Here is a 25,562-nt window from a genome sequence, read left to right on the forward strand (position 1 = left end):
CTCTGCGTTTTAGCAGACTTTACTTTTTAAAACACTTTTGTTAAAGTATAACCAGTGGTCTGCTGGAGCTGGCTCAGTCCCACTTGCAAGAACGGATTGTAACGGATCGTATACCTCTTTTCCCAACTTGGCATTCAGCGACATCATATTGGTAGCTTGGAATCAGCCGTGGTAGAAATATTTACACCATGGGAATTGGCAAATGCTACAAATAAGGGCCTTAAAAAATATTTTTTTTTTTGAGAGCTGGTTACACATTTATCAGCATTGTACTGAGGATAACATACACACAGAAAAGTGCACATATCAGAAGCAAACAGCTCGAGGAATTTTCACAAACTGAACCAAACCTGTGTAACTAGCACCCAGAAGAAGAAAGAATAGCATCTGTATCCCAAAGTCCCTCCCCCAGCCTCCCTTCCAAGTTCCCCTTCGGGTAACCGTGATTGTGACTTGTAACCACATATATGACCTATTTTTGTACATTATGTAGAATCAAAGGTGAATTCTCCTGAGTGTGGCTTCTTGCCTCAATCAACATCATTTGTGACATTCACCCCTATTGTGTGTGGTTGGTTCATTCTCATTGCTGTACACATTGTGTGAAGATGCCCCTATTTATATAACCGTTCTACTGGGACGGACATTTGGGTAGTTTACAGGTTTTTACTGTTATCAACAGTCCTGCTATGGACACTCTAGCATGTTTTTTTGCCCAGCACATGCACGATTTCTGCCCGGGAGCCTTGGGTCACAGGGCATGTGCATATGTCCAGCTGTTGTAGGCATTCAGCCGATTTCACTTTGACTCTGCTCCTATTCTCGGCCTACCCAGACTCCCTTCCCTTCCCCGCGCCGTGTGAGCTGCTCATCACCCGCACCCCCTACTTGGGCACAGACCAGACTCAGCTTTGGCTTTAGGCTGGAGAGCGGACCCCGGCCACCGGCACTGGTCTGGAAGGGAAAGTAGGACAGCCTGGGTGCACTCACGGCTCATCAGCTCTAGAGCTTTCTTATGGTGGCAGAGCCGTAAAAGGGGACCCAGATAGGGAAGCAGTCGACTGCTCTCCGGAGGTGGAGCAGGCCAGGGGAGCCCTGGTGTCTGGGTTTTCTAAGTGGTTCCAGCTGAGCAGGAACTAAGCTTGCGCATTCAGACAACGTATTCTTGTGCGTCTTTGTTCTGCAGCTTAATGCACCATAGAAAGAGGCCCATTGTCAGGCCTCCTGTTTACTGGGTGAGAGTCAGCAGTATGCAGTGGGCAGAGCAAACCTGGACCAGAGGCTCCCTCTGACCCTTGGTTGGGGAGGACGTTCCCGCCACCGAACATGACCCCCGTTTTCAACAGCGGGCGTTCTTTTACTTATTTTGCCAGGAGGTTTCATGTGCTCACTCGCGCAAGGAATACTTGGAGGTCAGCAACTGCACGTCAAGCACTGAGGAGATCTGTGTGATTTCTCACTGGTATCTGGGGAAGGTGAGGTTTACAGTTCTTGTTGGGAGACTGAGAGGGACCGTGCCCGCTGGCGGTACCTGGGGACCACCTGCGGATACCGGTAAAATGCAGATCCCTGGGCCCCTCCCCTGGTGGTTTTGAAGAAGGTCAACGTTTTGGCCTTCTGAGCCTCTGACTAGGGTTTGCTGTGTGGTAAGATTTTTGCAAAACAGCTGTGTTTACCTGAGCTCTAATTCCTGTTTTCAGGAGTTTAAGGGTTTCAATGCCTGCACACGGGGCTGTGGTGCTGACGGACAGACACACTCACTCAACCACCGCTTTCTTCTCAGTCACAGGCTGCATGTACCGGGACACCGGATGCCAGCCCAACCTCTGCAGAGCAGCTGTCCAAGAACTACTCACCCGGGGCAGCTTCTGCAAAGGCCGTCACTTCTCTGGACTGCAAACTTCGTTGCACTTCCTGGTTTACACTTCCCTGGGGCTGACCTGCCCTGCAAGGCTGGAGTGGGCCGGCTCGGACCCAGTCAGTAGCAGCAGAGGCAACACAAGGTCATGGTTGGGAGCTACACGGGCCCTGACCTCTGGGTTCGAGTCCGGCCCCTGCCCCTCACAATCGATTTGACTTTTGGCAAGTCACATCTTCACCTAAGCATCAGTCTCCTAAACTGTAAAACGGGTTAAGATAATCGTTCGGCTTCACAGTGTGGCTGGGACGAGCGCGGTCGTGCTGATATGGCACTGGGCCCGGGGTCGTGGCCGCGATGCAGGTTAGCAGTTCCCATGCGGGAGAGGCCCCCAGGAAGAAGGAGTGCACGACTGCTGGGGAGGGGTTCCTGCCTGTGCCTTCACCACTGGTCCCTGCTCCGGCTGCTGCAGGCACGTCACACACTGTCCCACTGGCCTTTGCGCAAGCTCTCTGTCTTCACCTGCTCAGTCGTGCAGGCCCCCAGGATGGGCACAGACCCCCTTCCTCCAGGAAGCCCACCGGCTTCAAATTACCTACATACTGCAGATTCCGGGAAATGAAAGATTTCCATTTGGGATGGATGAGAACACATGGGGGGCAAAGCAGAGTAGGTTGAATTGCCCCATAATTGTCAACACTCCTACCCCACCCCTGCCGCACATACACCCACATTCTGGGAGGAGGAAGACTTAAAAAAAATATGGCGGGGGGCACAGGGTCAGGGGAGAGGAGGGAAACGCAGGGCTGGGGCGGGAGAGGTCGGGGAGGCTGGTGCCGAGGCCACAAAACCTTGGGCCTCCACCTGCTGCCGTGACTCACTGTGACCTTGGGCAAGCCACTTCAGCCCTACGAGTGCATCTCCTCATCTGAAGATGGGCCGAAGGAGGAGGATTTCTGCCTCCTACAGGACCGACTCCACGTACAGGGAACAGCAGCCCATCTACTGTCCAGGGCTTGAAGGACCCTAGGGAGAGAGATCAGGGTGCCCTCCTGTTCCTAGCATCCCTGGGAGACGGGCCACGGGGGGCTCACAGCATACTGGAGGGGCTGCTTTCAATGGGGGGCCAGTGTGTTGACCTCAAAGAGAGGCTGCTCCAGGTTTAAAACAATACATAACCAATGCAACCATTGAAACATTCTGCAATTAGATGGAAAGCTGGCTGCCATCCAGGTAATTACGGCTTGAAACACCCAGGTAATTATGGTCACCTCTCCCAGATACATCCCGATGGAAAGTCACAGGCTTCTGTGCCAAACCCCATTTTCCCCACAGGTTGGTCTGTAGGGTTTATCTTGCCGAGGTGTGTGAACAGGCATCAAGATCTACCCACTTTCACGAAAGGAGACAAAAGAAATGCTGAGACCAACACTTTGGAATCTTCAACGCCGTGGTCTTGGTCAGCTTTCCACGGCTGTATTTCCCTGGCTAGAATTTCATGATGCTGACCACCTCCCAAGTGGTGGAAATTCTGAGGATGGCCTTGGAGCCAGAACTACTCACCCGGACCCCCATGGCTGCTGCGCGGTAACGGATGTTCCTAAGCCTCCTGTCAAGCTCTGTGAAGCCGGGAGGGCTTGCTGAGGGCGAGATGAGATAACGCTGCCCAGTGCCTGGACCTGGGTCTGCTCATGGTGCAGTGGCACCAGTGGTGACAGCAACATGACACAAGTGCACGCACAGCGCTTGGCCTGTGCTGGCTGCCGTCCAAGAGCTTTTAATGCATCAACATGTAATCTTCATGACTGCAGGCTGGGTGCCTGGAGGTGGGAGTGGGAATTGGGTGGGGAGGGGGAGGGAGGGAGGGAAAACCAAAACATTGAGGTCCGTGGTTCGTAAGCCGAGGACAGGGAAGCACATTATTTAACCAAAGTGAGCGTTAATGTAGAAGTTGAATGACTTGTGTTACCTACACCCCCCCAAAAGCACAGCCAAGTGAAGTTTTGATTTCCTCCAATCAGAAGAGTAGTGGACAACTCACAAAATGGCCTGATGTCAGATGTTTGGGATCAACTGAGAATATGTTTATTTAAAAGCAATTTTAAATATTAAAAAAAGTAGAAATGAACACATACAGTACTTGAAAACTGTCACATTAAATACATGTGAAATGATGAGTGTACTGATGTCTGAGCGTAACATCCAGGTGGGAATTCGGAATTTAACTCGTGGCACTATGGGATTCCTATACAACATGTTGGAAGTTCTAGGCAATAAAAAAATAAATAGCAATTGCTGTTCAACCGGAAAATAAGACACACACTATTTGCAGAACATAGCTTTCCCCTCGGGGGGGGGGGGAGAAAGAACTAATTAGCTATTTTTTCCATAGATTCCATACCTTCAAAATACTCTATATCATGTACAAAATTGCAGATAGTGGATCACTGAGTTTAAGAACAATACCAGATTCAAACTCAACCAAGGTCGCCAAAGGTACTTATACCTAGTTTTCCTATGTCCCACAGTAAGCTGGGTTAGAGAGAACTCAAATTCCTGATGGAAAACAAAAACAAAACCAGAAGAAAGAAAACAAAACCCAAAGTTTTTTTTTTTTAAGAAAAGGCATTTGTGTAAAAGTCACTCCAAAAGGGGAAAAAAATAGACGCTGACTCCATGTAATTTTAGATATCTACCTCTTGTGTTTTTTTAAAAAGCCAGTTTATTTTGAGATCAGTTGAAAATACTGTAGGCCACAAAAATGAATGGTGCTTCAATACAACTTAGGAAGTATAGATGAATGAACTGGGACACTAAATAACTTCAGACAGTGACTTCCTGGCCTGACACCCATGTGGCTTAGACACTGAGGCTGTGAACGCTGTCAGCCACATACACCAGCACGTCGGCTGGCTCCCGGTGTCTTGTTCTGTGTGGGGTTCACGTGTGCCATGACGCTGAGGAAGCAATTGCTTAAAATCATTTTCCAATAACAGCTGATACGTTGCAGGTTTGTCATGCAAGGTTTATTGATTAGGTGGCTATTCAAAGTTTTCATAGTAATCACTTAAGCAGAACTAAATTAATATTCACTGAGCACTGACTCCAGACTCTATTAAAGAAGGCTTCCCCTAAGGGTTTGGTTGGGAGTTGTGCTTCTGTGAAATGAACATTTCTTACTCATCGCCAAGATTATCTGCTTAAAAATATTAGTTTTCTGTGCTGTTGCCAACACAGCAGTTTAAGCAAACTTAACGCCAGAACGACACACGAGCCTCGGAATCAGAGAGCAGCCCCACTGACTGTGGAGCGAAACGACTGTATCCTTTCCCCAAATTCAGACTGACGTAAAAGACTGAAAAACTCACGATATTCTTAATGGTCTGATGGACACAGCTGGGATGAGGAGGAAACCGAGAGGGGCAGAGACTCCCGGCAGGAAGAGCGTGTTTCACAGTGCAATTCATAGCAGCGTTCAAAAACTTGGTTATGAATTGACTTGAAGGTAACGTGTCTGTTGAACAGAGCTGGAGATCGGAAAACTTATCTATGACTGGGGCTTAGTAAAGAAAATGGAAAAAGAGAAGGATGGTTTCAGCACCTGGATTCTGCAGGGGGGATAAATGACGTGCAGAACTGACTTTTGAATTCGTCATCTTCCTGAATAATCTTTTGAAAGTTTAAATTTATCAAGAACAAAACTCAGAAGAGACTTTAAAATGGACACATTGGGGGCGTGAGCACATCTGAAGGATGCTAATTCGTAACGGGATATGTAGATGCATACTCTCGAGAAAGCCAAATGACTGACTGGAAGCAAATACTGTTGCAACCTTATAATTTCTCCTTTAATGGCAATCAAGTTTAAAAAATGTACAGTTCAACTTATCCATACTATTCCTTTATAAAAGGCAGATTTCAGGTAAGCTTCTAAATGCATGCATAATGTAGAGGCTAATATTTTCTGGCAGTCCTTGGTTCCTGAAAGTTGAACTTCATCAGATGTCTTAAACTTCTGTGAAAATAGTCATGAAGGATATGTTATTTTTGCATAATGAGGTAATATCTCAGGGGCGGGTACTCATCCTCTTAAGACAGTGCAAACCCACTTGTCTAAACTTGCATGAGCCTTTGGGCACTGCAGAATGCCACCCAAGGTTTTGGGTCAGTGAATATTTTGCTCAAGGAATAACACTTATATTTAACTGAGCACTTTTCTGTAATAAATACCAAGGTCGGTTTTTGTAGCTGTAAACTGTGTACACAGATAACTACAGGCTGGTCTGTCATGGAGCCGAAAGTTTCACCTGGAAAACAGAACCCACCTCTTCGCTAATGGTGCATTTTCAGTAACACAATGGAGAATACTGTATCGTCAGGAACAGAGAGGCAACTCTATGCCCTTCAACGGCTGCTGGAGACCACTTCTATTTGCAAAGCCAGCAGTTCCTATATTCCTGTTTTTGTTTGTTGGCTTGGAAAACAGCATAGAGAGAGATGTAAGTGCTAGATGTCAAGGACGGCTTTGGCAAACCAGTAAGGCGCACCGGGTCCCAAGGCTACCCTAATACTGGCGAAGGCAGAGACCACAGGGTATTTACAACACACGCTACGTTCCCCTCCCGCGGCGGCCCCTCCGGGAGCCTCCCGTTCAGTGACAGCAGCTATATACACGGTGAGCACAGGGCCACGTGGACGCAGCAGTCTTGCATGACAGGTGCAGACAGTCTGAAGGTTCTGCTTTTTGCTAGTCAGACAGGATGTGGACAAAGGACACCGGAAAGACCCCTTTCCTCTCGGGCTGCCCTTCGATGTGCCCGATCTGCAGGGAGAAAGGAGAGGTGTCAGGCTGGAGGTGGCCGGTGGGTCAGAGCCCCCGGAGTTGGCCGTGACCCGGGCGGGACGCAGGCCCCGGTGAGACACAACACGCAAGCACCACAAGGGGGGGGGGGGACCACGTTCACGTGGATCGCTGCACCCACAGACAGCCCCGGGAGGTACAGTCCCGTGACCCCTCACTTTATACACAAAGGGACAGCGGCCCAGAGAGGGGGCTGACCTGCCACGGTCTCGCCCAGGCTGCAGCTTCAACAATGCGCTCAACCAGGCTGTCTGGCCACCTTTCCTGCTGGGCGACCTCAGGCAAACCGTGCTAAGCCTCCTGTCTGTAAAGCGGGGCTAAAAAGCCCCTATTTCTCAGCTTGTTGAGAGATTCCACCAACAATTATGTACATGGAAGGGCCTCTGTGTACCAAGAACCTGCTTTCTGGCTGCCGTGCGGGGGAAGGACATTGTGAAAGTTTGAGATGGACGAGGGCAAGTTTTACGGCCGTTTTGTCGTCTGCTGCCTAAACCTGTAAGCCGTGGTTACCTGACAGAAGTTCCTAATAACTTCAGTTACACCAGCATTAACTGCATTAAAGAGAAGCCTATGAGGAGAAAGAATAACGACACGCACGCTGGCTTCACATGACAGTTACGGAGAGAGATCCAGGCCCGCTCTCATTGCCCTGCGTGAAGCACCTGCCGCACAGACGGTGGCCGGCGCAGGAGCTGCGCGTCAGCCCAGGGCTGCTTCCTTCGTTTACCGGGACTGTGGCCGCGGGCGGTCACCCGGGCCACTGTCCACCAGCTTCCCTTCTGGAGAGTGGAGTGAGGCCTGGCCGACCCCCCTCACGGGGTCTTAACTGGTGTCGTGCACGTGAGTTCTTGCCCCACTTTTCAGAGGAGGAAACTGAGGCTTACTGAAAGGACATGCTTTATCCAGGGCCTCAGAGCGAGTCACCTTGGGCCTTTAGGGTCCATCTCCTTGTCAAGAGTCTAAGCTACCAGACTCCCACGTCAGAGAGAGAGGGAGAGAGTCCAGGGTTCCTCAACCTTGGCACTCCCGACATTGGGGCCACATGGTTCTCTGGAGTGGGAGCTGTTCCAGACACTGCTGGATGCTTAGCAGAAGCCTTGGCTTCTGCCCCCCAGAAGCAGGAAGAAGCCACCCTGCCCAGGTCCCGATAATCAAAATGTTTCCAGATGTTGTCACATGTGCCTGGAGGGCAAAACTGCCCCTGGCTGAACCAGTGCTGCAGTCCGAGCAAAATCCCCACGGCTGTGCCCGAGAATCTGAAGTCACCGTCTGGGCCCAAAGGAGGGGAAGCCAGAAGTACATGTGTGTGCACGCGTGCGTGTGTGTGTGTGTGTGTGGACGTGCACACGTTCCTGGGCATCAGCAGGCTCTGCTGGCTCAGCTGTGACCCACAGGTCCCTTTCTCGGCAGACAGAGCCGGGCCCCTCTGGGCTGGAGGGGCTCAGGCTGCCAAGGAAGAATTCCCACGCTGGGGTCAGGAAACGATCGACTAGGAAAGCACAGGAGGCTTCTGCCCGCTGCACCTCTGCCTGGTAGGGCCCACGGGAGGCTCCCTCTGGCCGCAACCTAGACAGCCGTGCACATGTCAGCCACCCCTGCAGCCACCGAGAACCGGGGCATCTTCAAGCGCCACGGCGGGAGGACAGGGACGCCTTTCCTTCCTGACACCTGGGCAGCAGGTTTTCACGTAAAAGGAGCTTCACATATTCTCATTCAATCTGCTAGAGTCACATGAAGCAGGGATCATGCCCCACTTGACGGAAAGAGAACTGTAGGCGGGATGAAGGATGGAACTCGGGAAGAAGGACGCACGGTGGGGAAGGGCAGGGCCTGAGCAGAGCTTGGCTGGAAAATCGGAGAATATCCAGAGCTTACAGCTTGTGGTGGGATAAGGCTAAAGCATGTGTGAAGGTGAATTCTCCTGACCCGGGCGCCCTGGTCCTCACGACTGGTACATACCCACCACTCCTGGTCTTCCTCTCCGGTGACCACGATCACCTCGCCCTCCATGAAGGTCAGCTCGTCGTCATTGTCTGCCTGGCAGTCATAGATGGTCTTCACTCGCCTCACCTTACTTTTCCCCTTCAAAAAGAAACGGGGTTTTAGCTCACAGGACAGACCGAAGGGAAAGAGACACACTGACCTTGGGCGATTGAGTTAACCTCCCTGAGCCTCAGTTTCTCCTCGGTGAAAGGGGGGAGGCTTGTGGGCAGGCGCCCCGAGCCTTGGGTGACCTCCAGACACGACAGCCCCTCTGCCCCGAGCAGCAGGGCAGAGCCCGGTGTGAGCGAGCAGGCAGCCCCGATGACTTCCATCGGACGGCAAACGTCACGGGCAGGGACCAAAATCCAGCTTCACCCAGAACTGCAAAGCGCTCTCCCCTTCCCCAACCCACGGCAGCTTGCAGAGATGACAGCAGAGTCTAAAAATGGTTTGGGGAAACATGCTGCAAAGCAGGACGTGCAGCTTCTGCACACGGAACGTGCGGCATAAACACATTTCTCAGCCCCTCGTGCAAAGCACTGAGTCAGCACACGCTGGTTAAACAGGGCAGGGCAGCCTGGGGCGGGGAGGACGCCAGGCAGTTCCCCAAAACGTTTTAGCTTTTGACCCATTTTGACTTGGGCTTTTATTTGTTGGATTTCTAGTTCTTTGCAAACAGGAAAATGGAAATAGGGAAATGACCTTCTAGAGGATGTTTCTGGTGCCCAGCTTATTAAACAATTAGGAAGAAAAAAAGCAAGCTGTGTCTCTAAAAGTTTCGGGTCAAGTGCTTTTCCTCTCTGTCTGCTGGTTTCTCCCTCGGTCAGTCACCCTGACGACCCGCTGGCTTCTGCAGCCCTCTCCCTGGGCTGTGCTGGAGCTGGTGGGGTCTGAGAAGCCAGCCGAGCTGTGGCCAGTAGAGATCTTAAGTCTTCTCAGCTCTGACTCTGTGAGCAAGCTGTGTGTGGCCACTTACAACAGGGAGGGTTACATGAGATGAACAGTAAAGCGTGCAGCAGCACAAACTGGAATCATGCGCACGTCAGGGCCATGCGTGGTGCTCGGGCGTCTCGGGAGCCTGCCCTGGAGAACAGCAAGCACCCACTGCTGAACGCATGTATGGGCTCCCACCCAGGGGAGGACGGATTTTACTCGTCTCACTTTTCCTTTAGTACCGAAGTGACACACTTTTATTGCAACGTTGTTTTTTAATAGTAAGATGTGAGTAGAGGCTTTTAGTCCCCCACTAACTGTGCTCCTTAACCGGGGTGCTCGTGACCCTGTGAGGGTGTGGCCATGGGCAGGACAGACAGCACACGTGCATCTTCCCAGAGCTCTGTTTTTCCAAAAAAACATTTTGGGGCGGGCAGCGGGGGTGAAAAGCATGTTTACATTAAAGTAAAATGGCTATATCAGAGTAGAAAGCATTTCAGGACAATGGTGGAATGGGAGACTTCAAACCAAATTCTGTGTTGGTGCAAGTCTTTTGGGGCTCTGCGCCCAATTCCTCCAGGAAGATGCCGTGAGAAGCAGAGGAGCGGGGTGCTCAGAACCCTGAGAGGGAGACCGCTTTCCTGTGACCTTGGGAAAGGAAAGGTCTCCTCCTCAAGGATCTGAGGCAAGAGTGACCACTTGCTGAGTGTTACTGGGCACAGCTCATCTGTCACTGCATTTCATCACCCATGAGCTCAGGCACTGTCCTAGCTCTAGTCATGCACATATAAGGAAACCTAGGCTCAGGGCACGTAATTAAGTGGCCAAGCCCCCGTGGTCACAGGGAACGCAGGTCCTGAGGTCTGTCTGCGGGGTCCACAGCCTGGTCCCGACCCCCAGGCTCCACGCCCCCTCGATGCCCGAGCTGGGCCGGCCGGGTGCCCACCCACCGTGTTGATCTTCCTGGGCAGCGGCACGGGCGTCTCCGGCAGGGTGGGCGTGAGGTCGTTGGAGTCCTCGGACGCCTGCTTCGGGATATTCGGGGAGAGATCGGCCGGGTGTGACTTGGGGGCGAGCTCTGGGGGCGGCTGGGCCTTGGGAGAGGCGTCTGCCACCTGGGGTTTCGCCAGCAAGTCTCCCAGCTGCGGCTTGGGCGGCAGGTCCTTCACCTGTGGCTTGGGAGGCAAGTCTGCGAGCTGCGGCTTGGGGGGCAGGTCTCCCGGCTTAGGTGGCAAGTCTCCGATTGGGGGTTTGGGAGCCAGTTCCGTGGGCTTTGGGGGCAGGTCTCCGGGTGGCGGCTTCTGCGGTAACTCTGCTAACTGTGATGACTTCTGAAAGAGTTCGGGCGGGACGTTGGCTTTGTCGAGGGAGAGATGATGGCTGGTCTCTGTTTTCCTTAGTGCCACTGCGGGAAACAACACAGAGAGGGGGGTCACTGGACGGGAACGTGAGGGGATCAGCATTGCCCTCCTCTGTCACGGTTACAGGGAGGAGAACCAACCCCGAGGGAGTGCTCTGCATGCAGAGGCACGGATGGCCTGCTTTGAAGTCGGAAGCCTGGGAGGCATCCACCTTACAATGCGTGATTTTATGCTTTAGTTTATGAGCAGGACATCCAAAGTAATCCAGAATAATAATAATAAAAAAACCCCACAACTATAAACATAATACAGATTACAGAAAACTGAGAAGTATAGAGCTAAAGGAAAAGTTTTCCATAAGCCTCCTGCCTAAATGTAGCCATTTAAAATACTTTGATGTAATTTCCTCCTGGACTTTTCTATGTATTCTTCATAGATAAAACATTTATCTGCTTTAAACTATATACTATTTTAGCAAGAACATTTCCCGTGTTAATAAAAATTCTTTATTAGTAGCATATATATAGCTAAAGTATTTATTTATGTATCTGGCTGCGCCGGTTCTTAGTTGCAGCACACGGGATCTTTAGTCGTGGCATGTGGGATCTAGTGCCCTGATCAGGGATGGAACCCGGGTCCCCTGCACTGGAAGTGCAGAGTATTATCCACTGGACCCCCAGGGAAGTCCAGTGAGCATTCTTAATGTTGCAGTCTATTCCGTTCTACAGCAGTATCATAATGTACAATATTATTAATTCCCCACGTTTTATATGATTCATGCACTATGTAAGAGGGAAAAGGTTCCTCCCTCACCACGCCCACGCACCCCACCCCCTGAGGTAACCTTTGTTCATTTGAGTGGCGCACATACATGGGTGTATGAATTATCTTTTAACACCCATAAATCGCATTACAATACATACACTGTTCGCAACTTTGTTTTCTTCCCATTTAATATGTTTGGGAGAATTTCTAAGTCAGTTCCTCTTTCTTCTCTTTAATGGCTGCGCGGTACTCCATGGCTTGGAAATTCTGACGTCTGTTGAAACCTTTGCACAGCTCTATCCAGTGGAACTTAGGACACTAAGGACACATCTTCAGATCAGGCTTCACCACTCACTTACGAGCTGTGTGACCGTGAGCAAATTACACGACCTCTCTGTGCCTCACCTTCCTCATCATGAGTTGACATACGTACAGAATTTGCCAACAGCACCTGGGAGGTTCTAGGTATATCAGAATATCATCATTACTGCTAGACAAGGGTCCTTGAGGCCAGGATTCACCGAGCACATAGTATGTGCTCAACGAGGACACAGCTGACTAAGGCACACTGAGTGAGTCAAACTAGCCAAACTTTATTCTAGAAAAATACAAAATTCAGAAAGATATTCTCAAAATTTTATGTTTTAAAAAAGAAAGACAAACCCCAGTATTGTAAACTGTCACAAGCTGTACTGCAGCCTGCCCAGCCATGTCCCTTCCTAAGGAAATCAAATTCAAGGACACCCTGCTCCCAGGCTGGCCCAAGAGATTCAGCCGATGTGGCTCCGCTCAGAAACTGACAGCAGGTCCGTCAGATTCCTCTTTTGGAAGTCAGATACTGTGGTAAACAAAACTCTGAGGCACCGATGGGGGAGAAGCTGGGAGATTCCCTGAGGCAGTGGGGCTGGAAAGCCTAGCTCTGAGCCACATTTCTGGGGAAACAGAAACTGTGAGTAAGTGCCGGGCCATCCGAACATGCAACTCTGATTCTAGAAATCTGTCCTAAAAAGGGATCAAAGCCAGGTACTGACATGCCTGTGTTGAGTTGTTCAGCACGGCACTGTTTATAGTGAAAAAACTTGAACAGGGTGAATGTGGAATAGGACAGACTGCTTAATATGTCCTGGTATCAGACAACAGAGTACTATGCAGCCAGTAAGAGTGTAATTTATGTCATGGAAAGGGTTCTTGATTTATTATGTGACAAAAATCAGCTTACACAGCGACGTAAAAAAAAAGCATAGGAAAAAGACTGAAAGGATAGACCAGATTGTTTATGCTGGGTGGTGAGACTTCAGGTGGTTTGTATTTTCTTCTTTATGCTTATCTGTATTTTTAAAATCTTCTAGGATGAATATATATTACTTTTATAATACAAATAAATAAGAAGGAGACAGTTTCTCCTCCAGGGAAGCCTGCCCAATCTCTGGCTATTTTATTTCCAAGCTGAGTTGGGTTTTCCCCTCTCTAATTAGAAGTCCTTTCTGAACTGCATTCTTAACTCTGATGGACAGACAAGCAAATATGGTTCGTTCCTGAGAACGGACTCAAAGGACGTAACAGGAGGAGGAGAAGGAGGCGGAGGAAAGAGCCCGCACACTCCCAAGCCCACATTCCCAACAGAGGGAGTGCCGGGCAGAGGATAGCACCCACCCAGTGGAAGAGCGCAAGCCTAACGACATTCACGAAGAGCTCACGGACACCTGAAAAAATACGTACGTCAAAATGCTAAGTGGAAAAACCCAGGATGCAAAACTGTAGTTTCATTATGATGACAACTGTGGAAGAATGTAAGGGACCAGGTAGCTGTATCACAGTGCAGAACTATGGTGACTCTGTTCAGGTTGAAAGATCCCCTAAGGTTTCTATACTATGGCCTTTTTTTTTTTTTTAATTTAATTTATTTATTTATTTTTGGCTGTGTTGGGTCTTCGTTTCTGTGCGAGGGCTTTCTCTAGTCGCGGCAAGCGGGGGCCACTCTTCATCGTGGTGCGCGGGCCTCTCACTATCGCGGCCTCTCTTGTTGTGGAGCACAGGCTCCAGACGCGCAGGCTCAGTAGTCGTGGCTCACGGGCCTAGTTGCTCCGCGGCATGTGGGATCTTCCCAGACCAGGGCTCGAACCCGTGTCCCCTGCATTAGCAGGCGGATTCTCAACCACTGCGCCACCAGGGAAGCCCTTATACTATTGCCTTTGCAAACTCCTTAAACAAATGGCTCTGTGCAGCAGTCTGTCCCCAGTTGAGAAGGCTTTAATTAAGCCTTTTAAAAGGTGCCTGAAGGAGTTTAAAAATGCGTGATGCTTGGGAGGGAAAAAGAGTGAGATGTGGCCAGGATGGTCCATACGAAAGTGCCAGCTGGTGGCAGGTGCTTGGGGGGAGCGGGGCAGGCAGTAGAAGGAGCTGCAGCCCCGCGCCTCCCGACGTCACAGACGCCCTCTGTCTCCAGCTCAGGAGGCTCAGAAACACATCCGGGGACTCTACCTTTTTTTGGGGTGAGAGAGGGAACCACTGGATGGATGGGACAGAGTGACCATGGATCACCCTGGCTCTTCTGCTGAGGAAAGACTGCAGGGCCAGGGCAGAGGCAGATAGACCAGGTAGGAGGCTGCAAGAGTCTAGACAAGAGATGATGGTCCCATGGACCATGGTGAGAGTGGGGGACATGGGAAGGAGTGCCTGGATGTTAAGACACATCGAAGGGAGAACCAGCAGTATGTGTGGAAACACTGGATGTGGGGCGTGGCAGGATGGAAGGAGTTGAGCTTCCTTCTTAGGTTTTAAGGCCCAAACACCTGGACCTGGACAATATCGCCTGTAACAGATAGGGACACTGTGGGAAAAACAAGTCTAGGGGGGTGGGGTCAGAAGCGTATTCAAAATCTTAAGCTGAGCAGCCTGTTAGACATGTGATAGAGCAGAGATATTACAGAGCCTGGTATGTGTGAGTTTAGATTATAGAGGGATTCTTGGGCTGGGGGGATAATGTGGAGGTGCCAGGGTGGGTTCCCCAGGGAATGAGGGCACATTCACAAGAGAAGTGACCATGGCGAGCCAACCTCTGGAGGCTGAGGACACGAGGAGGGCCCAGCACAGGAGGGGAGCAGGGACTGTCAGTGCCCTAAGAGCAGGACGGTGTCCATAGGCCAAGTGCAGAGAGAGTAACCAGCCGGGCCAAAGGCTGCAGGTGGGTTGAGCTTGACCACCCGCCGACGGCCTTGTGGAGTGGTCTTAACAGAGGATACGTGAATGGATCTTGGCTTTGAGTATCAGCATCTGGAACTTCACTCAAAGAGAGACGATCAGATGGCACGTCCCTCTCAACTGAAGAACGCACCACAACCCAGGAAGGAGCTGTGCAAAGCCTGAACTTGTATCTGATCGGGTCTCTTGATCCAACTTTCAATTGCTAGGAAATGCAGAGGAACATGTTAAATAACCACATGGGGATGCCGGTCAGCAAAATCCAGCCTTTCTGAAGCATCATCTCATTTCGTCCTCACAAAACCTGGTGAAGCAGGTGTCCTGGCCCTACTGACAGGTGAGGAATCTGAGGCTTAGTGAAGCTTTGGAGTCCCCTGCCCAGGCCACACAGCTAGTAAGTGGCAGAGCTAGTACTGGTTCCTAGGTCTCTCTGATCATGTTTGCAAGAAAAGAAATGGCACCTGGGGATACTAATGATGTGTCTTCTGAAAAAGCATGATGTTTTTAAGGAAGAGTTTGGTGTTCTGCTAATCACAAAATTTGGACCTATAAGTATTTTTCTTCATTAAACAAATATTAAATACACATCTACTACATACCAGCTACTGCTCTAGGCATCTGAGATAGAGCAGGGAACAAAACAGACAGACGCCCCTGTCCCCTTGGAGGGTATAATGACACTCAAATTACATGCAAATATGAAAAAGATAAATCTTACCTTTCTGAGGTAGTTTAGGAAGAACTCTTGGGCCAAGGGCAGTCTTTGCAGAACCGGTGCTAATTAATAAATAAGAATCAGTTAGGATCTCAAAGTGCTATAAAATCAACAGCAATATATATTACTCAAGGAAGTCATAGGAGTTTACAGAATTATCTAGAAAGTCTTTCATAATTTCTCTAACAAAAGATTATCGTCTGCTTTCCCTAATTCAAAGTTTGCCTGGATTTCCCTGAGGATTATCTTCTTATTCCCAAGTCTGCAAAGTGGAGTCAACAGGGAAATTCATGCAACAGCTAACCTCTGAACGACAGAGCCTAATTCCTCCTCTTCTCGAAAGCTTTCCCCAGGTAATAGCGTTTATGAAAGCGCCTGGCACACTGCAGGTGGCGCCCCCAGTGCACTGCACAGAAGTAACTCAACTCATGGGACCCCAAAACGTAACTCTTGTCACCTCCGTTTTCACAAGAGGAAACCGGAGCCTGTGCAGCTTCAGTGACCGGCAGAAGGTCCTGAGGCCGGTCAGTGGTGGAGCTGGATATTCAGACCCGGCTGTTTGACTCCAGAGCCCTTATGTTGTCTCTCTCTGCACCAGAGCAAACAGCTTGGGTCTCAGGCCTCCAGACTCTTCCTGAGCTTTTCGTCCTTTTGGGCGACTTGTAAATGAGCAGAGGAAGAAAGCCCGGGGAAGCAGCCCCTGGCACAGAAGCCGCCCTGTGTTGTCTGACATCATGTGACTCCTCACACCCCTGCCACCATCGAAATGCCAGCGCTGCAGGTGGCATCTCTCAGTTGGAACGCACTCTGTTCCTTTTACAAGAGGCTCTATCTATTCCCAGAGGACACCGGGAGCACTGCAGACCCAAACAGCAATAGCATCCAAGTGCCGGACTTGTATCTGCCAAGATCCCCTTTTATTACCTCGTTTATCCTTTTCTGTGCTCTGGTGGCCTAAGAACTGGCTTTCCCCCCTTCTTTCTAGCCTAACTGCATTTAAAAGGACAGGAAAAGGCAAACCAACCAAAAAGAAAACAAAAGTGCGATAAGAAACATGCAACGCAAGCATCTTCCATCCTGGCCGACAAATCACCCTTGATCTTAACTGCTCTTCCCTCGGCTCCTCTGAAATCCTAAGGTCTCTGGGTTACTGGAGGATCAGGCTGTTGAGATGCAAAGACACCGGAAAGAGTGAACACGCGAGGGCTGTGCTCTGAACATTGCTGGAGTGTGTGTTTCGGCCTCAGCATCTTCGCAGGGATGCACACCTACCCGTCATGGACGTAAGTTCAATGGTTTCCTGACCAGCGTGCTGAGGCCAAGCCAGAGGTTCGGAAATGCCTCACACGGGAAACCTGGGGTCAGCACTGCACGTGCGTGGACGCAGGCTTCTTCCTCTGCTGCTGGTGGGGCCGTGTGCATGTGTGTGTACATGTGTATATGTGTGTACACGTATATGTGTGCGCGTACACGTATATGTGTGCGTGTACACGTGGGGGGCTTGATTCCATGTAAAAAACACTTTGTGGGCACTTTCTCTGCATCAGACTCTCCTTCCTCTGGAAGGAGACCACCTGTCCTGCGGTTTAGAGCCCCCCAGGGCAAGGTGGGGAAGGGCTGAGGGGAGTGGCAGGCACGGCAAGAGGAAGGGGAGGCTGTGGAACGTGGCGCCTGAGAACCCCCGGGGTGAGTCCAGCTCTGCATCTGCTACCACTTAAACTCCTGGGGTCCATGTCCTCATATAATACTGAGGGCAGCAGTGACCAGGCTGCCTCATAGGGTTATAAAGACTAAACGAGATAGTGGCATTAAAAGAAACGAGGACTTCGTTTTTTAGCTTTGACAAGCTCTGGGAAGCGGCTCCTTGTGTCCCTACCTGGGTCACACTTCTCGAGAAAACCCTCTGCGCTGGGACTGGGTAGATGCTGCCCACAGAAGACCTTCCAAAGTATCTCATTTCAGTGGAGGAGGGGAGAAAGGGACACCACGCCCCCCTTTTAGCCTAGCTTAAAAAAGTCTTACAGGGCTTCCCTGGTGGCACAGTGGTTGAGAGTCTGCCTGCCGATGCAGGGGACACGGATTCGTGCCCCGGTCCGGGAAGATCCCACATGCCGCGGAGCGGCTGGGCCCGTGAGCCATGGCTGCTGAGCCTGCGTTTCCGGAGCCCTGTGCTCCGCAACGGGAGAGGCCACAACAGTGAGAGGCCCGCGTACCGCAAAAAAAAAAAAAAAAAAAAAAGGCTTACAGACAGGGAATCTGGAAAGAGTCATATTTTTATGTTTGAAAATCTCTAGGCTATTGGATTTCCCTGAGATTCATCTTTTTATTCCCAAGTCTGTAAAATGGAGTCAAGAGGGAAGGTAACAAAACAAAATGACTAAACTAAAAACCTGAAGATAAGAACTCCTTCTGGCAGACTCTGCGATCCTCGGGGAGGTGGGGTCCATTCACGCCAGGAACCTGGATGTGGAGAGCACTGCTTCCCTAAAACAAGGTCTGCAGACCCTGCCCGGCCTCGAGAACTGTCTGCCAAGGGGCTTTTGCAAACCAGGGGAAGCACTCAGGTTCTCAGCATGATCAGCGCCAGCTGGCAGGCCACACCTTGAGCAGATGGCCCCTAAAACCCAATTCTGTAACTCTGCCCACGGCGACGGTGAGCCTGCCAAGCGAGCACGTGCACAGATGGCTCACCTCGACTGCTGGGACAGGCCCTCGAACTTGTTAGCGGTCTTACTCGATGATGATGGACCCACGTCGTTACCTAGGGGGAAGATCAAATGTGAAAAGCCACGTTTTCCAACAGGAAATGGAATGTGGGGACACAGGAATAGGCAGGCAGGCCACCCTCAGGGTCCAGAAAGGAAGTCAAAAGCCTCAAGCTAGAACAGTACACATCTCTGACATTACAACGATCCGGTTTGGGTCTTGACAATGTTTTTGTTCCTATTAAATATTTTAAAAAGATGAGTGATCTGCTCCCTGGCAAGGCCTCCAAGGTCACAGGACCTGGGGGATGTCCCGTAGGTTCAGGATCTTGTCCTTAGCTTGGTGGCAGGGGAAGCAGAGTAAGGCTTCAAGTTCACCACAGATTCCCACACAAGGGGACCACCACTGGGGACCACTGGGTGTGTGTGTGTGTGTGTGTGTGTGTGTGTACACACCATTATTCAGCAGGGTGGTGGTGACTGGCCATCTGCTGGGCAAGGCCCTCAGTCACTTATTTACCAATCATTCGTTCAGACATGAGAATGTTTATTAAACATCTACTATGTGCAAGGCATGAACATGGAGCAGGAGGCACCAAGGCAAGTTAAACCTCACCAGAATATGTCATCCCTCCTGTGAGGGGCACAGGCACGACCGATGCTGACAGGGTTGGGTGCTGTGAAACAAGGAGAAGGAAATAGCACCTGAAGTGAACTGGTCATGGGCTTCCCTGGTGGCGCAGTGGTTAAGAAACCGCCTGCCAATGCAGGGGACACGGGTTCGAGCCCTGGTCCGGGAAGATCCCACATGCTGTGGAGCAACGAAGCCCATGTGCCACAACTACTGAGCCTGTGCTCTAGAGCCCGCGAGCCACAGCTACTGAGCCCGCGCACCTAGAGCCCGTGGCTCCACAATTACTGAGCCTGCACTCTAGAGCTTGCGTGCCACAACTACTGAGCTCACGTGTCACAACTACTGAAGCCCACACGCCTAGAGCCCGTGCTCTGCAACAAGAAAAGCCACTGCAATGAGAAGCACGCACACCGCAAGGAAGAGTAGCCCCTGCTCGCCACGGCTAGAGAAAGCCCGCGCACAGCAACAGAGACCTAACACAGCCAAAAATAAATAAATAAAGTAGATAAATTTATTTTAATAAATAAATAAAGTGAAGTGGTCAGAGGGGCAGGGAAAGTCCTCTCTGGGGGACACAGACCCTGAACAGTGAAACACCTTCAACAGGGGAGCAGCAAGACCAAATCCACGGGCTTGTCAAGGAGAGACAGAGACTGGCCAGAATCAAAGTGGCCTCTTCTGTGGCCCGTTCCGCGCTGGGGGGAGCCCGCCCAGGAGGGACCCCAGGAGCCCACTGGGCTCGGCTATCTCTGGGGTGCTGCCCCCTCTCCTCGCCTGCTCGCCCTTCCAGCGACCGCTCTGGACACTCCATGTGTTCCTGTTTCTGCAGAGCCCCCTCCCCTGCCTGGACACCCGCAACGCCTCCCGGGTGGCGCTGACGGGCTGGCTGAAGGGGGGAGGTGAGGGGGGCGGGCCGAGCAAGCACCCGGACTGACGCTCACTGTGCAGAGGCGCCCACACTCTCCCACCTCACAGCAGGGGGAGCTGGCCCTATCCTCATTTTAAAGATGAGGAGACAGGGTTAAGTGACCCAACAGCCACAAGTCACATGGTCGCACGATGTACCTAGTGGCCCTGTACACAGATGCACGCGCTTCTCATTACCCATCATGACGCGCCAATAGCAATATTGGTTAATAGCAACTACTGTGTATTGAGCACTTACTCTGAGTGAGGTACTCTGCTAGGTACCCCCTAGTCGTTACATCTGTGAGATATAAAATGGAAGGCACTTACATTGTGTAAGAAGAAACAAAGAAGTAAAGCAAAGGTCAAGGTCAAGCAGCTGGTAAGGGCCAGGGCTGGGACATAAAGCCAGGCAGTGCCCCTCCAGGGCCTGCGTTCAACCACTACACTCGCCCCTCCAATCCCAGTCCCACTAACCTACAGGACAGGGTGCAGCTGGCAGAGCGCTAAGGTGGGCGCTCCCGGACAGGACTTCAACTTCAGGACATACATACAAGAAGAAACAAGCTCAACTGGTGCTACCAGGGCCAAAGACTTTCAAATACACTTTTATTTTAATAAGACACCCCTCCTAACCATCCGTATATTTCCACGAGTCTGTAACTTGACAACGAAGGACTTCTTTGGCAGCCTCTCATGACATCCTTCGAGCTGAGACTTCCTTTAAGGCAGGCATTTCTTTTCAGCATGGTATGGGAATAAGCCGTTGCATCTGCTAATTTCTGTTCCAGGTAGAAAACACCCCAAACCAGTGATTCTTCACCCTATTAGGCGTGAGACTGAATATGAGACCATAAAGGCTGTAAGAGCCCCCGGCTCTGCCTGGGGCCGCCCACTCTGTCACACAGACAAGCCATCACGTCAGGGGCTGTGGTCCGACAGCCACAGCTCATGTGTCCAGTGTCCTCACTTAACCCTCCCCTCTGGCCACGCTCCAAAGACACTGTGTGTTTTTATGCCTCTGTAAATTTGCCCTCTCTGTTCCTTCTCCCTGCAACACCTATCCCCTCCCACGTGGGGTAAATTCCTTTGTAACCTTCAAAGGGTCTCTCCAAAGTCAATTTCTGAGAGTTCTTCCCAAGCCAGACTCGGTCTCTCCACACCCCCGGTGAGCCTACAACCATTCACCACAGACGATGATCAGGGGCAGATTTGGGAGCCAGACAAGCCTGGTTTTGAATTCCAGCTGTACCACCGACCAGTGGGTGTGAGTTCTGATGACACTGCTTTTTCTACTGAGCCTCAGTTCCCTCTTCTTCTTCTTTTTTTTTTTTTGCGGTACGCGGGCCTCTCACTGTTTTGGCCTCTCCCGTTGCGGAGACAGGCTCCGGACGCGCAGGCTCAGCGGCCATGGCTCACGGGCCCAGCCGCTCCGTGGCATGTGGGATCTTCCCGGACCGGGGCATGAACCCGTGTCCCCTGCATCGGCAGGCGGACTCTCAACCACTGTGCCACCAGGGAAGCCCCCTCATCTTTAAAATAGGAATAACAGTACCTGCTTCACTAGATGGGCACGAGCATCATGAGAGAGAAACCACGGAGTGTAGTTCATGGTGCTGGACCCCAGAGGGCATGACACAAACGCAGATCACTGTTCTGAGCTCTCTGATGAGATGTAACAAAAATGCAGGTGATTTCCTCAACGAGTGAGCATTTCACAGACAGGGGCTCTACCTTGTCCGTCCCTGCAGCCCCACTGGAGCCCAATGTCCGCACAGAGCAGTCACTGGGCGCTGCTGAATGAAGACAAGGCCCACAGAGCGGACTCCTCCACTCCTCCCCCCACAGCCTGGTTTCTTGCGCACCTGGGTGGGGAGGCACCTGTGGTCTGGCGGACAGGAACCCTGCTGTGCCTGGGCAGAGAAGCGTGGCTTTGAAAAAGTTCCAAAAATAGGATAGCACTAGAAGGAGGCGCAGAAGCATGGCAACAGCTCAGTCCTTTTTTCCTCTCTCCGTGCAACCTGGGAAATGACTGTGGTACACACACAGCTGTGTGAGGAGAGGGCTGGAGACGGACGGCGGGCAGACAGTTTAAAAAGCTGTGGCCAAGGGCTTCCCTGGTGGCGCAGTGGTTGAGAGTCCGCCTGCCGATGCAGGGGACGTGGGTTCGTGCCCCGGGTCTGGGGGGATCCCACATGCCGCGGAGCGGCTGGGCCCGTGAGCCATGGCCACTGAGCCTGCGCGTCCGGAGACTGTGATCCGCAACAGGAGAGGCCACAACAGTGAGAGGCCAGCGTACCGCAAAAAAAAAAAAAAGCTGTGGCCAAGACTACAGGTCACTTACTGTAGTTCAGAAGCTGTGGGCCAGGAGTGTGGAACGAGAGGAGGGCACTGCCCAGCAGTGCCTGGCACACAGGCTCTAGGAGTCTTCTGGAAGAGTGGGTAATTATACGAACCTCGGAGTCAGAAATAGGTTCAAATCCAGGCCTTGAAGTTATCCGACAAGTCACCTGACCTCTGTGATTCAATTTCCGCATCAGTAAACCAGGGACCACGACAGCCCCTACCTCACAGGACAGTTGTGATGGCTTAACACGGTAACGTATGAGCAAGTGCACAGCAGCTGGTACACGGTGAATCATCTATATGTGGTGGCGGCCATTGTCATTTCTAGAACTGCACGTAAAATGGGGTCGGAGTGGTGGGGGAAGGTGACTTGAGAATATATTGGGAAATCCAAGAAAAAGAAAGAATCAGGAAGTTTCTACCCAAAGGCTCTTTTACAAGCCAATACTACTTCTAATAAGTAGACGTGGGGGACTTGGATCAAACATTTCAAATACTGACCCATTTTACCTGGAAGTTCTGGCCTTGAAATATGAGAAGGGAATCATCTTGTGGTATAGTTTTTCGTCCATCATCTATTCTCCATTAAAAAAAAGAGAAGCGTATAGAACTTAAGTCCCAGTGGCCAAAGATAAGGAATGCAAGTGATTCTCAGAGGTCTCTTAGCCAGGTATTGGTGGAACACGGATCAGAACTCAGGCTTCTGGGAGGTTTGCTCGGTGCACTATATGGTTTCCCAGGATGTGCCCCGTAAACACTTCTCTGAATACCTGACAAAGGACGGAGGTCCCAGGGAAAGCTGATCTCACGTCGTCATTACAAGAATCTCAAGTGTGAGAAAAGGCTTAATCTTATGGCCACCATGAACTAGATAACTGGCTGCATTGTTTTCTTTGCTCTCACCTCTAAGAACCTCAGTGTCAAACCCGTGGTCTATTTCCAGCTGCTGTATGTGACCTTGTGTTATGCATTTTGTGACGACATAACACCCCTGGACTTCATCTTACTTTGCTCCCTTTATTCTCCCTTTGTCCTCATTTCCTTATTAATTTAATTTGAATTGTGTTAAAATGTGTTGGTCTGTTAGAAAGCAGGTTATAAACAACTTATTTTATCTCCAAAGGTGAGGTTTAACGACACGCCACTTCAAAAATCAACAGTCCCCGCACCTAGTTGCTTCTGCCACTGGCCTAGTTGTTTTCTGATCGAAAGCCTGCCTCTGCCGTCTCCCTAGACAGATGGCCGAACCCATCACCATAGCGGGGCTGCAGTATGTGATGCCTGGGCCATCCTGGGCACCGCGGATGCTGTGGTCCTGGCAGGGAGAAAGCCCGGGGTGGCCTCCCCACACACCAGGGCTCCGTGCTGCAGAGACGAGGTGGCACAGCCAGGCGGGGGGTGCCTACCTGCCGGGCTACCTTCCCCCGTCTCCATTCACAGGCAAAGAAACAACTGCCGAGACAGGGGAACAGCCAAGGGGATCACTGAGCCGTCAGTGCAGAGCTCAGCAGAGCAAGGAGAGCGCGAGGGCCATGGGCTCTCCCAGCCACACGGGCTTCCCACTCACCAGCTGTGAGAACTTGGGCATGGAACTGAACCCTTTGTGAATCTCAGTGTCCTTAAAATCAAGCCCCTTGCATTTCCTACTCTGTGGAACTGGCCTTAGGAATTCAATGAGTGCTATTAACTAGCCCCAGTTTACAGCCGGAGAAACTGAGGTATGGAACGATTCAAAGGTAACTGCTGAAAGCCACAGGGCTACCAGGTGGCGGAGGTGGATTAGAATCCAGGCAGTAGGACACAGGTCCACACCGGAGCTCCACTGAGACAGAGACAGCTCGTGCCCTTGTAAGGAGTTCATACTGCACTGGGAAAGACAGAAAGGCAACCAGAACCACTGTGTGATAATCCCTACGCCAGAAGGAGCAGAGAGTGGGCATGGGGGTGCTGGCCGGGCCAGGGAGGGTCTCTGAAGCAGGTCCCTGGACAGTAGATCTGGAAGGATGACTAAGCGTGAACACAAGTGGACAGACTGCTCGAGCCTGAGGGCACACTATGAGCAAAGGCTCTGCTCTCAGGGGAGAGGATGGAGTTGGGAGCCTACCAGCTCAACACGGCAGGCACGTCCTAGGGCAGGGGGTGGGCAGGTGAGGCCAGGGCGAGCTCAGGGCTGTGCTACTCCACCTCTGCATGTCTGCCCCCCACGCCCCGGTCCAGATCTCAGACAGCCCAAAGGCCCTCACCTCAGGGGCTGTGGGGAGACGGCAGGTTTAGGGGAGCACTGGAATGATGGGTGTCTAGAGGGAAGCCGCAGGTACCATAAATGCGGCCTAGGAATCTGGTACCCCGTGTGCCTTATCAATTAAGTCTGACCCCTGCTTCGGCGTCTGGATCACAACGTCAGTGGGAGACAGGTAGGGATAAAACCCGCGGTGATCATACAACACAAAGCATGAAGACCCGGATCTGAGCCACTTTAACCTGCCTGGTGAGAGGCTTGTTACCGTCCCGCGTCTGCAGACGCCTTTAAGAACATCTCCCCTATGTGCTCACACACCGACTCAGAAAGAACGGCCCTGACGGCCACAGAATTACCACCTGGGGTTGTCTGTGACGTGTACAGTGGTCACTTCTGCGTGGAGAGATTTTGATTTTTGTCCCTTGAGGCTGGGGGTAGGTGGCAGCCAACTGCTCAGGGCCCACAGCTTCCAAAGCTTGAAGGCTCCACTCACCGTCCGGGGCACCAACTCACGCTCATCAAGGGGTAACCTTGTTTCTTGGTGAAAAATGCCCCTTGTCCACAACGAAACCCACCCAAAGCCAAACCAAAGCAAATGCACACCTGCTTTTTTTCTAGTCCTGCTGCTTAGTCTAAGAAAGGGATGATTCTTAAGCCGAGAAACAGAAATTTAGTAAATTTAACTGCAGACTGATGGAGTCTGTGAGGCACAATGAACTTTACGCAGAAATAAAACCCGAGTAAACAACAGGATCAGAATCTAGTGAAATTCGAAAAGGTCAGTCTGTGATTCGTGGTACGAACACCTGCAAGAAACTGGTGACCTTCGGTGGAGCGTTATTTGGGGCAAATAATTCTTCCTCTTGGAAGAATCCTTTTGGAAGAATCCTGGGGACTCCTGAAGGCCCTGGGGTGGGGCCTCGGGCAGTGTCAGGGACCTGCATGGTGCTGACGTGCGCCTGGGCGCACCGTCCCCGCAGCCGGTCTCACCGGGAACAGATTTGTCAACACCCGCTGCAAATGTCCCCTCCCCGCGAAGCCTGCCGACGCAGCTG

The 25,562-nt window shown here is 51.3% G+C and overlaps 1 protein-coding gene across 1 annotated transcript in view; it reads right to left on the reverse strand.

Moving 5' to 3' along the window:
• Positions 1-3,927: 3,927 nt before the first annotated feature.
• The window catches only part of ASAP1 (ArfGAP with SH3 domain, ankyrin repeat and PH domain 1), a 273,045-nt gene continuing 251,410 nt past the window's right edge, over positions 3,928-25,562 (reverse strand). Inside the window, exons 25-29 of the mRNA XM_059995202.1 lie at positions 18,369-18,438; positions 15,681-15,739; positions 10,586-11,040; positions 8,679-8,801; positions 3,928-6,680 (exon numbers count right to left, since the gene is read on the reverse strand). Coding sequence (XP_059851185.1) covers positions 6,606-6,680; positions 8,679-8,801; positions 10,586-11,040; positions 15,681-15,739; positions 18,369-18,438 — 782 coding nt within the window. The 3' untranslated portion in view covers positions 3,928-6,605. The remainder of the gene's footprint in view (positions 6,681-8,678; positions 8,802-10,585; positions 11,041-15,680; positions 15,740-18,368; positions 18,439-25,562) is intronic.

The sequence above is a fragment of the Delphinus delphis genome, chromosome 17 (assembly GCF_949987515.2).
Source record: "Delphinus delphis chromosome 17, mDelDel1.2, whole genome shotgun sequence".
NCBI lineage: Eukaryota > Metazoa > Chordata > Mammalia > Artiodactyla > Delphinidae > Delphinus > Delphinus delphis.